Source organism: Vigna unguiculata, chromosome 3, assembly GCF_004118075.2.
Source record: "Vigna unguiculata cultivar IT97K-499-35 chromosome 3, ASM411807v1, whole genome shotgun sequence".
NCBI lineage: Eukaryota > Viridiplantae > Streptophyta > Magnoliopsida > Fabales > Fabaceae > Vigna > Vigna unguiculata.
In genome coordinates this window covers 47,357,670-47,375,404 of record NC_040281.1, presented here as the reverse complement: position 1 = coordinate 47,375,404, position 17,735 = coordinate 47,357,670, and the positions used below count along the sequence as shown (strand labels likewise).

The 17,735-nt window shown below is 25.9% G+C and overlaps 1 protein-coding gene across 1 annotated transcript; it reads left to right on the top strand.

Annotated features, from left to right (window-relative positions):
• The first annotated feature begins 15,954 nt into the window (after positions 1-15,954).
• LOC114177311 (probable xyloglucan endotransglucosylase/hydrolase protein 7) lies at positions 15,955-17,480 on the top strand. The gene is made up of 4 exons (XM_028062598.1): positions 15,955-16,198; positions 16,319-16,419; positions 16,516-16,712; positions 16,802-17,480. The coding sequence occupies exons 1-4, from the start codon at positions 16,015-16,017 to the stop codon at positions 17,190-17,192; spliced, it is 873 nt and encodes a 290-aa protein (XP_027918399.1). The 5' UTR covers positions 15,955-16,014; the 3' UTR covers positions 17,193-17,480.
• The last annotated feature ends 255 nt before the right edge of the window (positions 17,481-17,735 follow it).

Sequence of the window (17,735 nt, the reverse complement as noted above, 5' to 3'; positions counted from 1 at the left end):
AACAAATGTAATGGAAACATTTATTTATAAAAGAGAATAAGATTTTGTTTTTGCTATAAATTTTTTCTACCATGTAAGTTATTATGAGAGTGTGTGAGGGCAAAAAAAATATGAAGAGATAGATTGGAAACAGAGGTTAGAGAACACATATATTGAGATTGAAATATATATTTATGGATGATCTCTAACATATCAAGCTTAATATCTTATAATGATTTATGTATGTTAGATTTATGATTCTTTTTAGGATGTTTATCCCAAATTAGTATAAACCTTAATTATGATTTTAGGGATTCTTTTATGAAATTGGTATGAACTCTACTTATAATTTTTTCCAAATTAGTATAATCTTTAATTATGAAATTTAAGGATTTTGTGTTTTCCTGCCTATGGTAAATTTTATAAAGTTTTGAATTTATACAGGAAAGATGATAAATTTATATTAGAAAGATTATAATAAAGAGTAAAAGAATTAATTCTTTTCTTTTTAAGGAGGAAAGTCTGTGATAAAGGTGAAAACAAATTGCATCTACGTTAACTAAACTTGAGAAATTTCATGAGAACTAAAAATTCAAGACAATGAAAAACAATCTCTAAAGTTCATAGAGTTACATATAATGAATTTAAAAATTCATTAGAACGCAATCCGAGAAAAATATCTTCAAATTTCATAATACTCATCAAATAAAATGGATGAGGTATGAAGGACTTATCTAAAATGATATTCATGATTTGGTAGTATGATATAATAACAAACGATAGTCATATTTTTCTGAATTTTATTATTATGTGTGCTTGTTTTAAGTAGAAGAAATGAGAAAAGAAAATGAAATTTTTTTTTAACTAATATATATATATATATATATATATATATATATATATATATATATATATATATATATATATATATATATACACACACGTGTCATGTTTATGTATGGTCTTTATAGATCACGATAGATTTAAAAACAAGACATAGTTATTTCACATTGTCATTATCATAAGAATCCTTGTACTCTTTCACATAGGATAGTTGTAGTTGTCGTAATAAATTGTTCTCAATTCTATGAGATTACATTATTAAAAATTATTAGACAATTATAAATTAATTGACCAAATGGTCCACATCTTCAAAAATAATTGACTGTATGAATATCTTGTATTATCTTATATATTATATATTTGGAAAATTTTCTAACACTTATTGTATTTTGTAAATTTTATATTATTATAATTGTATGTTAAATGTGATATTAGATTTTAGGATATTTGCGTTTATATTTGATGAAACATGCATTTTAAAGTATTATGTAGGAAGTGAAAATTCTCTTCTGATTTGTGTCATTAAGTTGAATTTTCCTACATTTCCACTCATTTGCATAATCGGTGTAGTAGAAACTCTGATTCCTTTACTTCTTTTGAATCTTGCAGCTTTTTAAAGGATAAAGGTTTTTAAAGGTGAAGGTGTACACACATGAAGGAAAGAAGATGATGTGTAAGCATAATCCACATTAGTTTGGAAAAACAAGAGATATACAATTGGATTCCTGCAATGTTTTAGAAAGTAAATGTTTGATTGGGAATGAAGCTCTCATCTTGTGTACCCAATTTAAGTGTAGCCCAAATTCAGATCCAGCATGAACGTCCAAGAGCTCAATGTTTAGTGATGACAATGGTAATATTTTGTAAAGATACAAATGTTATGCTTTTCTAATATTTCTTGGTATACTATGTTAAAATCTAAAAATGAATTATACACATTATTTTATTTTAATATTTCTTATTGTACATTCAAACCATGAAAATATTATTTAATGAATGGTATTAAACTATAAATACATCACTAAATTTTACTTAATAGATTTATCAATGAACAATTTCTATTATAATTTTCATAAATTTTTTCTTGAAAATTTATTATAAAATTTTATAATAAAAGAATACTTTTTATTATTTAAAAAAAAATTTACAAATAATTCTATCATAAATAATTAATTTCTCAAAATTATAAAATTTGTATGTATTTCTTACAAAATTTTATAACAAAATTTATAAATATTTTAAAAAAAAAAATATTTGATAAAAAATATGTGGTTTTTTTATTAGTGAGTTTAGCCTCTTTTTTCCTATCTAGTTTTTACTAATTTTGACGGTACACTTTGCGAAATTAGCAAGGATGCAAAATTTGGTTAAGGAATTTCTCACTGGATATTCAATTCTCAAAAATTAGATGAGAAATATCTCCAATATTGGCACGTAGCTATGTTTTATTATATATATATATATATATATATATATATATATATATATATATATATATATATATATATATATATATATATTAAAAAATGTTTTTTAATTATTTTCATATTCATTTTTTTAAATATGTAAATTAGTTACTTTTTAAAAAAAGTTTGGTTCTGTGATGCTTAATAGGGTAAAAATGGAAGCCAAAGAGTGTAATAATTTTTATTTAAATTAAACAATTATTTTACTTTTCAAGTAAGTGTTTTGTCCATTTAATTTTTTTAAGTATCTTTAATAATAAAAAAATCTGCAAAATAAATAAAAATATTTATAATAAAATTTACAAAATTATTTATATTTATTTTTTAAATTAAAAAAAGAAGACAATGTGTCTTTACATAAAAATATACTATTTATGGTATATATATATATATATATATATATATGCAACCCGGCCTTCTAACAACTACTAAGAAGAAAAAATATTAATTATCAAAATGACGGTGGCTGTTATTGTGTAGGAGCAGGAAAACATACTTTGGTCAACATGCCCTGAAGGAATTATCAAGTTTGTAATTACAGATAACTATATAAGTCCGCTATTTATTTCTATCAGCAAAGTTCATGAACTTGATCCTTTTCTAGCTCACATCTATCAAGAATACTACCATGTTGAGAAAGAAATGGGGTTTATGCATCGAAAAATGAGGTTGTTGCCTCACGCACATCAAGCTAAATAAAAAACGACAAAGTTTGATCGTTCTGCAGCTGTTTTATATATGATGTAGTATTGTCAATCACACTTATATCCATTTGCTTTAGGACAACCGCATTTAATGTAACCACATTAAGGTGCTAGTTAGTAATTATTATGGTATACATCAAAAGGGTTGAGAAGCTTGTTATGAATGAACAATAACATGTGGTGTGTGTGTGTAAGTCTACATCTGAGTCGAAAGCAAATGGAAAGGATTCATTCAACTGTAACTCAGCTTCTGGAAATTTGTCCAGCTCCTTCAATTATTGTTTTTTGTATGATGCCGCTTCCAAAGCCATCTACGTCAACGTGTTTGTTTGATAGTTCTGCGCATTATGAGAAAAAAGAAAAGTGGGAATCTTAATCTATTTCAATTTCTGGATATAGTGACCAACACTTATAAGTGATCCATGTAATTCAACCCAAACAGAAATTCCAGCAAAGTGGCTACACTGTATGATATTGACACTGCAACGTGCCTCAGATAACACATCCCAACAGCTTGCATAAATTAGGATCTAATGTTCTCCCTCAATTTCAATTAACAGAGTTCATATATGAACTATATTTCTGCATGCTTACAGATCTGGGAATTTCACTCCAATATGAAAATCAGATGTAACAATATGAACTTTACAGTTAAGAGATGTACTCAAAACTCATCAAATAACAATTCTTACTGTGTCTATTTTATCTCACTTTAGCAGAGAAAAATTAAACAAAGGTTGGTATTTTTTTTTTCATTTTTCTTTTAAGCTTCTCTTCTTCTTTGAACAATGTAAATCAAGAAGTAGTTTTATAAAAAAAAAAAAGAATATAAATAATAAATATATGTTTTTTAAATAAAAAAAAAGTCTAAAAGTTAAAGATTTTTACCGAAGTCGCTTAAAAAAAAGTCATACCATGTTCACTTGGACTAATTTTTATAAAACTTATTAGATGAGTGCCTCATTTCTAGATATTTTAGGGACATGCATATTATTAAATTAAAAACGTGGTACATCTTATATTTATAAAATGGGAGAAATCAAATTTCATCACTTTTATCAAATTTTATACTATCAACAATTTTATAAAAAATAGCTTTTCCAGCTTATTCGTTAAATTATAATGTCGTATATAATCATGATTGTTTATATTAAAAATTTAACAATAATAACAACATTATCGAATCATTTATATTTTTTATACTTAACAAAGTTTTATTATATATATAAATCATTAATTAATTTTAAATGAATATATTTTTTAGCTGTATAATTTATGTGAAAAGGATTTTTAATTTAACCATAAATTTAATGTTTCAATAAAAATATATGAAGCAGCTTAATATTTAGCAAAGTTGATACTGATGTAATTTAATCTTTTCCGATTTATTTAAAAAGCTAGATATATTTTAGAAAATGAAAGGTAGCATATATGGGATTTTCGCCGCCTTTGTAGCATGTATGGGATAATTCCAGTAGTGGAAACAAACTTTAAGGTGAAAATGAGGAGGATGAAGGGATGGTGATGCTGAAATGGATAAGATTGGAGCTAAGAAGAGCCCAACTACTCCAAGATGCGACATTTGATTATGCGTTTTGAAAAGGTTGAGGTATCTGCTGCAATCAAATCTGCTTAGAGAAACCAATTTTTTTTGTCGGTGCTCAATACAGCGGATCTTGTGCATTTTTTGAAACTCATAACCTTGCTATGTCCTAAACCAAAAACAAATTATTGTCCTCGTCTCTATTTTTGTTATGATGCGATTGGAGGCTGTTATTTATTGCGTAAAATCAATAATAGTCTATTCTAAATTGATGGGAAAAAATATCTCAGATAACTAGACCTTGACAATTGATTAGTGGAGAATTGATTCACATAAGTCTTTCACATCCACTTTTTTACTTGCTAATTTCATCAGAAAAATAAAACGACAAAAAAGTTGGGGCTGATAAACTTTTTCCAACATGGTATAGTAATATTTTATTTCAAACATTTATTAAAATAAAATACAATTATATATTATAAAAAGATAATTATTTAGTTTTAAATATTCTTAATAATATATATATATATATATATATATAATCAATCAATTATTTTATTTTACAATTTTGGAGAATATTTATGTATATTTTCTCAAATAACTTACTAAAAGAATGTATGGTTGATATTTAATCATGGTAAGTTCCAATCTTTTGTAACAATGACTAATACAATATTTACATAAACAAATTTAGCCACCGATGAGAAATTGTCTAAGAAATCAATCAAAATTTGTTGTATGTAGTCTTTAACTACTGATTGAGTTTTGTATGAATCAATTAAACCGTCAATATTGTATTATAATTTAAAAGCTCATTTCCATCTTATGTAATGTGTGCCTCACAAAAAAAATCAATTTTTTAAAACCAAAATTTGCATGTAAAGCTTTAAAGTTGTATATAATTGAATAATTCTGATGAATTATATACGAAAAAAATCGTATATAAAATAAACATAGGTAATTTTTTTACGGAAAAAAATTTGTATATAATGTTATATATGAGGATATACTCACAAAACAAATATGTATGTAAGATATGAGGATATTACCCACAAAACAAATATGTATGTAACAGATTAGAACATTATATACAGAAATGGATTCGTATGTAATAAATGTAGATTTTACCCATGAAATAAAATTCGTATGTAATTGAGTGACATTTTTCATGAAAATATTCGTATGTAAAATGTACGGTAAGAATTTTTTTCTTATATTCCTGTAACCCAATTGTAACGTGTACTTATAAATTTTTTTATAAAAATTATATTCCTGTAACCTAATTATGTATTGTATATTTTTATTTTACATGAGAATCGAGAATTTTTAACACTCTCAATTTAAGGTTCAATAACATAATTAGTTAATATAAAATATATTTTCTTTATTCTGTTATTAGTATTATTATTTTCATTTAAAGAACACTTTTATTTCGTTAAAACAATTTTCATTATCTTTCGATCATCGACTAGGTTGGTATTTGAATTTTTTCTTTAGATCTCTAAGGTATTTTTTATGTTATTATACCCTTAATTATACATTTGTTTTTCTTTGTTCAATTTCATTCGATAGTATTTGAAATTATTTCTAAGACACACATTTGATTATATTTTTTATATTTTTATTAGTTATTTATTTTTATCATGTATAATACTATTTTGATATTTTTTATATAATTTTTTTTCTAACTCATTATCATACATGTAGTTTTATCACTATAATTGCATAAATAAATTTTATTTGCTATAATATAATAATATAATATATTTTTATTAATTTTTTACTTTTATCATGTATAACACTATTTTGATATTTTTATATAATTTTTTTTCTAACTCATTATCATACATGTAATTTTATCACTATAATTGTATAAATACATTTTATCTACTATAATATAATAATTTGATGTAAATGTCATGAATTTTTTTTACCACCCTCCAACATATATTGAAGTTCAAAAAATGAAAGATCTATTTTAAAATTATATTATATTAGTTTAATATTTTTTTTAATTTTAATCAATTATAACTTTTATTTATGAATAAAAAAAGAGATTTCATTCAAATTAAAAAAATTAAAGTAAACCAACATTTAAAATATTTTTTAATTTAAATATTTGTTTCTTTTTTATATTTAAAAAAAATTAAATTTAATTAACTAAATTTCATTAACATTTATAAATTTAATAAGTATTTTGACTCTAATGAAATTTTATTTAGTATTATAATTTGAAATAAATATAATTATAATTATTTTTTAAGTATCTAAAATTCAAAAAATATACTTCTTTTAATATTAAATATCGAATAATATTATATTTCTTTTGTTTATTAATTTATAAAAATTAATCAATTAATATTTAACATTATAAATACATATATATAAATATGATAATACATGTGTTTATAAAATCGTTTATTTTTCTTTTTTTATTTATAAATAATTATTTTCTCATTTTTTTTATATATTTTATTTTATTTTTAATAAATATAAGTTAATTTTATATATTAATAATTATATTATATTATCATTGTTTACTAATATAATATTATAAATATTTAAAAATGTTTGCGACTGTACTCCGTTATTAACAAAATTTGTTTATGTCAGATCCATCGTCCTCCCTTGTAAAAACCAAGATACATTATTTATACACGTGTCATGTTGGGGGCAAAAGCAGTAGTTATTCGCACTACTCTTGCATCTGCGATTTTTGGAGCAAAAGTAAACATTTAAGAAAACTTCAAAAGTTAGTTCTTATTTGCTCATTCCTCAATATATATATATATATATATATATATATATATATATATATATATATATATATATATATATATAATATGAATACTATCTTTAATCAATTCCAGAAAGAAAACTGTAATGTTTTTAATAAAATCGCAGTTTTTAAATTCTGTTGAGTTACACTATCATCAACTTCACTTTAAAATTAATTTAATCATTTAAATAACAATATATGTAGTCCTTCTATCCACTTCAATCAGCAAAATAAATTAATTTTTTTTTTAGGTTAACCTTCACATTTTTTTTTCATAAACTACTTAATTACAAATTTTTGTTACTTAACGGTCATCATTTAAAAAAAATTAACATCCAATTTTTTTATATAAAACTTTTCAATTTTCACACTTTTACCGACACATTGGCAACTTAGTGAAATGATGATGTATTATAAAAAAATATAAAATTAAAAGTATATTAAAACTAGGTTGTTTTGAAAGTATTAGTAATAAAATTATACTACTTTTCAATTTTTTTGACAGATAATTCCTTATTAATACATTTGTAAAATATGTTAAAATTGAGATTTTTGACGGTAAAATCTAAAACAAAAACATGATGATAAAATTTTCCCAATAGTGAATGATAATTAAGTAATAGAAGTGCTATTAAACCTTCTTAACATGCTTCACTACAAACTTCAAGGACTTAAATGATAATTAAATCTTGACTTTTTAAAAGTATAAGTATATATTATATTAATTGTAGCCCAAACAGAGTACAGGTGGTTCCATAGTTTGGAGAAAAGAGGTCAAAGATAGAAGAGTTAGGAATTATAGAAGTGCAATAGAAGCATGAAAAGCAATACACCTATACAAGTACCACCTAATCAGTGGCGGAACTTGGACTAAAATTGTAGAGGGCCAAATTAGATTTGTTATATATAATTTTTCTTTAGAAGAAAAACTATTCATTTTTTTCTCTTCATTTATTCTTCTTAAAACAAACACACATAATAACAGAACTCAAAAAAATATTATTATTCATTCGCTATTATATCATGCTATTATATCATGATACCAATTCATGAATACCATTTTAGACAAGTCATTCGTATCTCATCAATTTGATTTAGTGATGTTGTCAAATTTGATGTCGTTTTTCCTAGATCACGTTCTAATGAATTGTTAAATTCATTATATGTAACTCTAAGAATTTTAGAGATTTGTTTTATATTGTCTTAAATTCTTGGTTCTTATTAAATTTCTCAAGTTTAGTTAACATAAATGCATTTTTTTTTCAACTTCATCACAAACCTTCGTCTTTGAAAAAAAAGAATCAATTTTTTTACTTTTTATCATAATCTTTCTAATATAAATTTATCACCTCTTACCTATTTAGAAAAAATAAAATTTATTCACAAATCACAATTATCACAATGCAAAACATAACAAAATTCATACTACTTTAATTAAATAAGCAATATTGTATAAATTCAAAACTTAAAAAAAGTTTACCATAGGTAGCGAAAAACACAAAATCCCTAAATTTCATAATTAAGGGTTATAATAATTTAGGAAAAATTATAATTAGGGTTCATACCAATTTCACAAAAGAATCCCTAAAATTATAATTAGGGTTTATATTAATTTGGGATAAACTTAATTTGGAAGAAACATCCTAAAAAGAATCATAAACTAACATACATAAATCATAATAAGATACTAACCTTGATTTGTGAGAGATCATGCAAGAATGTATACACGAATCTCAATCTATGTGTTTCCAACCTCTATTTTCCAACCTATCTATTTGTATTTATCTCTCTTCATACACTTTCATGATAATTTACATGGTAGAAAGATCTTATAGTTAGAAAAAAAAACTCCAATCTCTTTTATAAATTAATGTCTCTATTAAATTTTTTTATTTTATCTTTTATTATAATTTTCTATAATATAATTTTAATATAAATAATATATAATATAATTTCAAAAAATATATAAAAATATATAAAAAAAATTCAAAAAAAAAATGGGGGAGCCGTGGCTCCCCCCTGTCCTATCCTAGTTCCGTAATATCCAGTACCCCTTTGAAGCGGACTAGTATTTTGACCCTAAATAGATGGTGTTTTGTTAAGTGTAACATCCGAAGAACATTGATTCTAGCAGAACTACTGTATTCGAATACGTGGACGTAATATTCGAATACTAGGTTTATAGATGTTTGAACATTATAAAATTACACGACTATCTCATTTTTATTTTTACTAAGCCTTAACACGAAAAATGTCATCATCAAAATGAAGAAAATTAAGGGCTATAAACTGTTCTCCGAAGGCTTTATTAGATTCTTAAAGTTAATCATAAGAAAAGAAAATAGTTGTAAATATCTTTTAGGAGTAAAATGTTTTGTTTATAACTTTTTTTGCAAAAATGTAGAGCCGTCAAAATGGGTCGTCTGGCTCGACCCGATCCACCATGGGTTGGCTACTTAGTGGACCAACCCAATTCGGTTCACTTATAAGTGAGTTGAAAAATTTTGAACTCGACTCGGTCCATCACGGGTTGGTGGGTTAAACGGGTTGGTTCACTAGCTCACTTAATTAAAATAAAATATAATTTTTTTCTTAAGTCATAAACTATAATTCGGATTAAAATTAAATAAACTTCAATACAATCTAAGTACAATCCAAAATAATGTTAAACTCTAATACAAACCAAAATTAAAAAAAAAAATACTATCTAAGATCAAAACATTTTTGTCACTTATCCAACTATAATATTAGAGTCTTGAATGGATAAATCTATAACATGTTCATCTCTTGAAATATCTTCTTTATCCTTATCTATTTGGATTTGAAGTAAGATTTCGATTTGTCAATTCGCTAATGTGTTTGGTTAAAAAAACAGTCAAACATTCCAAAGCTCAAAATAATATATGTGACCATACATATTGATTGGATTCTTAGGGGATCATGTCAAAAATTAATTCGTATTAACATTTGTAAAAAAATTTCTATCTAACCCAACACAAATCTATAATAAACTGGGTTGGCCATAGGTTCTGACTCACTTTGAAAACTATAAAAAAAATTATCAAAATTCTTTTGAAATTAAGTTCTTCCTTAATTATAGACTTTAGAGATACATTTATGCTACCATGACGAAGATAATGTCATATTCAGAATCCAATTATTGAATAGTACGTTGCGGTCTGGTTCAACCAATGAGTGGGTCCCACGTCGGAGGTACCTACCAATGGAACCTGTTCGTGATCAATCAACGTCTCTAAGCTGTCCAAACTGTAGTGATTAACACATAGATAGATGAATTAATGGCTGACATTGCCTCAGCTACAAGACCTTCAATCTTCACAAGAACATTTAAAGCTCATAAGTCACATTGTTAGGCCTGTCACCAGTAATGATTAATTAAAATCATACCAAACCTTTTTATCAACTTATAATCGATTCTTAAATGTTCACGCCTGCTAATAACTTATTTTAGATGAATGTAAGACATTTTTGTTCGCTAGTTAAGGAAGGATTAATTTCTGTATTCTAGGTTCTTTTTAGTAGATACTCTTTTATACTACGTAATTTGAAAATAAAATTATACATTACTGATCTATCCGAATTTCTTGGGTTGATTTGAGGTCAAAGAAACATGTTCTTGATGTGTCTTTGAGTTTTTGATCGTAAAAAAAAAAAAAACACACCTGCAAAGACTCAGACCCTAAATCAGTATGATATACTTTTGTGAGTATTTAAGTATATAATAAGTATTGAGTTAGATTATAGGTAGTATTTTTAAGTTTTCGTGAATCTAGTAAAATTCGGAAGATAATAACAAATATGATAAAATCAAAGTATAATAATAAATATTATAAGATTATGTTAATTATCAAAATGGGTTCTGTTTAAATTTTTTTATATATTCAAATATTATTATTTTTTATTTCAAAAAGATTATGGATCTCACACTCGGATTATTTTAAATTTAACGATAATAATATATTTTGGACCTAATATAGCTCCATTATATCATAAAATAATATTTTGTTCAAGAGAGTTAGATAATTTTGAGCCGTTTCTTGGTTATAATTAAGTGTACGATAGCAAGTTAGTTAAGAAATTTGAAAAAGTACTTATATATTTAAATGATAAAATATTTTCTTTTACGTTATGTCTTCACATTCAGATATGAAGTGAAATTTTTGAAAAAGCACATTTGCAATGACAAAACCTGAATGAAGAGGGAGCGTCAAATATTGTAAAGATGTGTAGCTACAATAAACGTCTGAAGACAGAAGAGTACTGTCGGGTCGTATTAACTAAAATTCCTAATATTATAGACCGCTTCAGGACATATATTATGCCTAATTAGAAGGAAAAGAAAAAAAAAGAATGTACTTTTTAAAGTGGTGTTTGACTCTCTTTTTTCTCATTGTCTCCTGGTAATAGTGATGTCTTGATTATGTTTATTTTTTTAACATTTTTTTATTTTAATTTACATACGATAAAGTTTCTTCTGTTTTAAAAATTAGAAAAAATTGACTATCTGGATTATTTTACGTTGAACTTAAATTCTCAAATTCGAATTTTTCTAAAATTATTTTTAAATGTCCATGTGTCAATCTAACAACGTGTCATATGTTCAATTTGGTCCTTATATTCATTATTTTTGTTTAATTTAGTTTCAATTTTTTTTAATATGAGCTAATTTTGTCCTTCTCCAAATTAAGATCAAATTTAATTTTTATATTAAAATTTTCATTAAATAAATTAAAATTCACAACATTATAACTTTTATTTAAAAATTAAATTTGGTTTCAATTTCGAAAGGGACAAAATTGCTCAATTTTAAATAAGATTATGACTAAATTGAACAAAAATAACAAATATAGTGACTAAATTGAATATAAAACATTGATTCTGACACATGACACTATGTTAACTTGGCACGTGAACATTTAAAACAAATTTTAAAAAAATTAAAAAATTAAAAATTTTAAAATTATACCAAAAATATTAAAAAAAAAAAAATCACCAAGTAACATGTGACCGTCACTGTTCATTACAATCAATGATTTAAACGGTGTTAGAAAAAAAGACAAAATTGACGAAAATTGGAACATATTTAAGCATAAAAACAAAATTAGGAATTATTTGACAAAACTTGACGAAAATTGAAACGAGAAAAATATTTTAAAATTAACTCGGTCTCATAAAATTATATTATAAAATAAAATTTATTTATATAATTGTAAATTAGTTTCAAACAAGCTCTAAAGCATACCTTTGTTTTAAGAAAATGATTCATACATATTTTTTCAAATTTATAAAATAATATCTGTGTAAGTGATGTTTAAATTTATCAACCAAAAATATCATTTGATTATGTATGTTATTATGTTTGGATTTTATTTTATGTTTAAAAATTTAGAAATACAATTTTAATTAGAAAATGTCCTTCATAATTGTCCAAAATAAATATGTTATTGATTTGGTTAAAGTGCTCAAGAACAAGGATAGCAGTAATTGCATAAATAAATGAACTAATTAATAAAAGTCGTACTCTGTGACTTTTCTTCGTAGTTAAGGGGGATTTAATTGCAGAAGTTTGCAATTATATATATATATATATATATATATATATATATATATATATATATATATATATATATATATATATATATTAAAATTTCAATGTTATAAGGTTTCAAATTTTTATAAGAATATCAAAATTACTGAGAAATAATTATATTTTTTAGGTGTGACAAAAATTTAATTATCGAATGTATAGATATGCATGTGTACGTATGCATATAATTTGTTGAAAAATATGAATCTTTCACTCAAATTTCAGAATTCTAACTTTTAAAATGTATTTGCATCCAACAAATTAAGATGTATGCACCAATGTTTTAGGTATAATCTAAAATATATACAAACGAATAATGTTAATTCAGATTATAAATAAAAATAAGCATAATTAATTAAAGAAATAACACCATAAAAAATTGCATGTCTCATAATTCCTAGAGACAAACCAAACATGTAATTATGATATAATTTAGGCTTAATTTCATTTTAGTGCTCTAATTTGTTTGAAAATTTAATTAGATCCGTATTCTTATTTGATACAATTAAGTCATTTAGTTTTTATAAATGATCTAATAAGATACTTTTTGTTATATTAGCATTAATTTTGTCTTCTTACATGTCACGTGTCAATTAGTAATATTTTCAATTTTTAGTTATTGTTGTGTCACGTGGCACTGCACTGTGGTAATATCACATGTCCCTACAATGTCATGTATCAATGGTAGTGTCACATGATAGTATCTTGTATTTAATTTAGCCCATATAATTGAGATTTTGACTCAATTTTGTTTAAAACGAAAAATGTTGTTCGTTTCTCAAACGTGATCAAATTAGTAATTAAGTTTAATTACAACTTATATATACGTACTAAAATAATTTTTTAATTGTATTGATCAAATCATTCCACATAAATATTGAAATTAATTTATTTTATACATTTTAATTTCAATAAAAAAATACCTATTTTAAACTTATAAAATTTTAAAATATTAAAAATGTAAATATAAGTGACGGTTGTAATTTTTAATTTTTCATATTTAAAAGCATTTAAAAAAAGTGTTTTTTTGTTAACTTATTTATAAATTTAATGTAATAAATACGTTTACATGTTTTAACTAAATTACATTTTTTTTATATTTTTTAAAATTATATTTATATATTATTTATATTAAAATTATATTATGGAAATTATAATAAAAGATAAAATAAAATATTTAATGGAAACATTGATTTATAAAAGAGATTAGGATTTTTTTTGGCTACAGATTTTTTCACCATGTAAATTATCATGAAAGTGTGTGAGAAGAAATAAGGTTTAATCAGTCGGACGTTATCCACATTCATTTAGATGTGTCAGTTTGATATCCGCTTTTAAAAATGTATCAATTGAGTCCCAACTTTTGAAAAGATGTCTCAACTAGGTCCTTTTCAGTAAAAAATTATTAGGTCCTAAATTTTGATATAAATATCAATACTTAATTTTGTAAGTCATTTTAAATATCAATACCGTTAACGGCTATAATAATTTTTTTCTAAAATGGACCACACTTTTTCAAAAGTTGGGACTAGATTGACACATGTTTAAGAGTGGGTACCAAATGGACACATCTGAACGAAAGTGGGTACCATCCGACTAATTAAACCACCAAAAAATAAATACAAAGGGATAGATCGAAAAACAGAGGTTGGGGAACACATAGATTGAGATTGAAGTAATTCTCGCATGATCTCTCACATATCAAAGTTAGTATCTTATTATGATTTATGTAAGTTAGATTTATGATTCTTTTTAGAATGTTTCTCTAAATTAAGTTTATCCCAAATTAGTATAAACCTAATTATGATTTTAGGGATTCTTTTATGAAATTGGTATGAATCCTAATTATACTTTTTCCCAAATTATTATAACCTTTAATTATGATATTTAGGGATTTTGTGTTTTCTGCTGCCTATGGTATTTTTTTTTTAAGTTTTGAATTTATACCGTGTTGCTTATTTAATTAAAGTGGTATGAGTTTTGTTATGTCTTGCATTGTGGTAATTGTGATTTCTGAATATAAATTTTATCTTTTTTCTAAATAGGTGAGATGTGATAAATTTATATTAAAAAGATTATGATAAAGAGTAAAAAAATTGATTCTTTTTTTGAAGAAGAAGGTTTGTGATAAAGATGAAAAAAAAAGGCATATATGTTAACTAAACTTTTTATGAGAACCAAGAATTCAAGACAATGAAAATCAAATCTCTAAAGTTTCTAGAGTTATATATAATGAATTTAAAAAGTCATTAGAACGCGATCCAGGAAAAGCGTCTTCAAATTTGACTATACCCACCAAATCAAATTGATGAGGTACAAAAAAATTATCTAAAATAATATTCATAGTTTGATATCATGATATAATAGCAAATAATAGTCATATTTTTTTGAATTATACTATTATGTGTGTTTGTTTTAAGCAGAGAAAATAAGGAGAAAAAATGAAAAACATTTTTTTTCTAACTTAAAAAAATTATATATAACAAATTTAATTTAACACTCCTAAATATTTTCTCCAAGTTCCGCCAATGCAACCTGACTCACACGGGTTCAATCCGGATAAGTTAGGTTCTTGATAGACAAGGTCAAAAACTAACCTACACCGACATTTATAAAAAAAAATTCGACCCGATCTAACTTAAAGTGAACCAGGTTAATCCAGGAGTTCTAACTCACTCTTACAACTCTGTAAAAAGTATAAGAAAAGAAGTATAGGAAGAAGAAAATATAGATGAATGGTTTTAGCAATTGGTAACATCCGTGGAGACATTAATATACAGTAATAGTGTTCATTGAATTTATGATACAGAGATGTATACATGTATGTATGGTATGCACACGGTGAGAAAGTGATTTAGGCCGGAGAGGATTAAAGGAGCCAAACAATAACACAAACTGTTGGGTAGGGCCTAATGACGGCAAACCATGAGCTGTAAGGAAAGCTAAGCTCTGTTTGACACATTTCATTTCAATGCAACTCTTCTTAATTCCCTTCCATTCCTACCTTTTCTTTCCCATATAAATAGCTCACTCCCTCTATCTTCCATTTCACAACAAAATTTTTCTTCCATATAAACATACATATATTATCCATGACCACCTTTTACCATGTTAGAAATGGCAGTGTTCTTTTCCTATGGGTTCTGGTATCTGCTGCCTGTGTTTGGGGTCGACCAGCCACGTTTCTGCAGGACTTTCGTGTCACCTGGGCTGACTCCCACATCACTCAAATTGATCAAGGCAGGGCAATCCAACTAAGGCTTGACCAAAACTCTGGTACTTCCATATATAACTCTTCCGTGCTTTAAACAATCATATCAATTTTACACATGTCAACTCTCTATACTTCTTTTCTACATCAAAAGTTTATAACAATTCATACCCTTTTTCCAACAGGATGTGGCTTTGCTTCCAAGGTGAAGTACATGTTTGGGCGTGTTAGCATGAAGATCAAACTCGTCCCGGGAGACTCTGCTGGCACAGTCACTGCATTTTATGTGAGTTCAAATTTTATTTTTATATATCCTTGCAAAAGTCTAATACCCCAAACTGGAACGCTGACATATATAATTTTATTGTGGTCTCTGTGGTAGCTGAACTCTGACACGGACAATGTTCGTGATGAGCTTGATTTTGAGTTCTTGGGGAACCGTACCGGACAACCTTACACAGTTCAAACAAACATCTACGCTCATGGAAAGGGTGACAGAGAACAGAGGGTTAACCTCTGGTTTGACCCTTCCGCGGACTTCCACACTTACTCAATTCTGTGGAACCATCGCCACATTGTGTAAGTATATACACATGATAACAAAACTGAAATATTATTAATAAAAGATATTGAAAACAGAAATGGCGAATTTGTTATGTTGCGTGCAGATTCTACGTAGATGATATTCCAATCAGAGTGTACAAGAACAACGAGGGAAGGGGGGTTCCGTACCCGAAGATGCAGGCGATGGGAGTGTATTCGACACTGTGGGAAGCAGATGACTGGGCCACAAGGGGTGGTTTGGAGAAAATCGATTGGAGCAGAGCACCATTCTACGCTTACTACAAGGACTTTGATATTGAAGGGTGCGCAGTGCCGGGACCAGCTAACTGTGCTTCCAACCCCAGAAACTGGTGGGAGGGTGCTGCATATCAGGCTCTTAACGCCATTGAAGCCAGAAGGTACAGGTGGGTTCGTATGAACCATGTCATCTATGATTACTGTAGAGATAAGTCAAGGTACCCAATCACCCCACCAGAGTGCCTTGCTGGCATTTAATTCAGTGGCGCACAATTCACAACATTCCTTCCTGCTTCATTTATACCTACATCCTATGTTTTTCACTTTATTTTACGTTGTTTTCTTCTGTTGTTGTGTACACACAATGTTCACATACCAAATTATTCTTGGGTCCAACCCTCTGTTCCTATATCTCACCATGCAAACCTCTTCAGGTCCTCTTACTTTGTGTTTTGGCGCTCGCTCGCATGTTGTTTGCTGTATAAGAAAAACTTTTCTACCCATTATTGTCAGGATTAAATGAAACTTTTTATTATTTCTTTTTTATGTTTTTGGTGTCTCAATTTATGTGGAATAAAGTCTTCCTCTGTTTCTGGATAAGCAAAAAGGACAACATAAATGGTGGGTCTAGAGACCGCATTAACATGCTCCAAACTGATCTTATTGGCTCTTTCATTGTTCGCCAGTTGTTTTATAATTTATTAATGTCACATCAATGTATCCGAGTCATGGAAAGTTTAGTATTATCGTATAATTTAATTATCAGAATTTCTGAATTTGAGAATAATTATAAGAAAGAGT

Coding starts and splice junctions, on each gene's coding strand:
- LOC114177311 (XM_028062598.1), top strand. CDS start 16,015: ATGACCACCTTTTACCATGTTAGAAATGGCAGTGTTCTTTTCCTATGG. Junction 16,199..16,318: donor AAGGCTTGACCAAAACTCTG/GTACTTCCATAT, acceptor TTTTTCCAACAG/GATGTGGCTTTGCTTCCAAG. Junction 16,420..16,515: donor GCACAGTCACTGCATTTTAT/GTGAGTTCAAAT, acceptor TCTCTGTGGTAG/CTGAACTCTGACACGGACAA.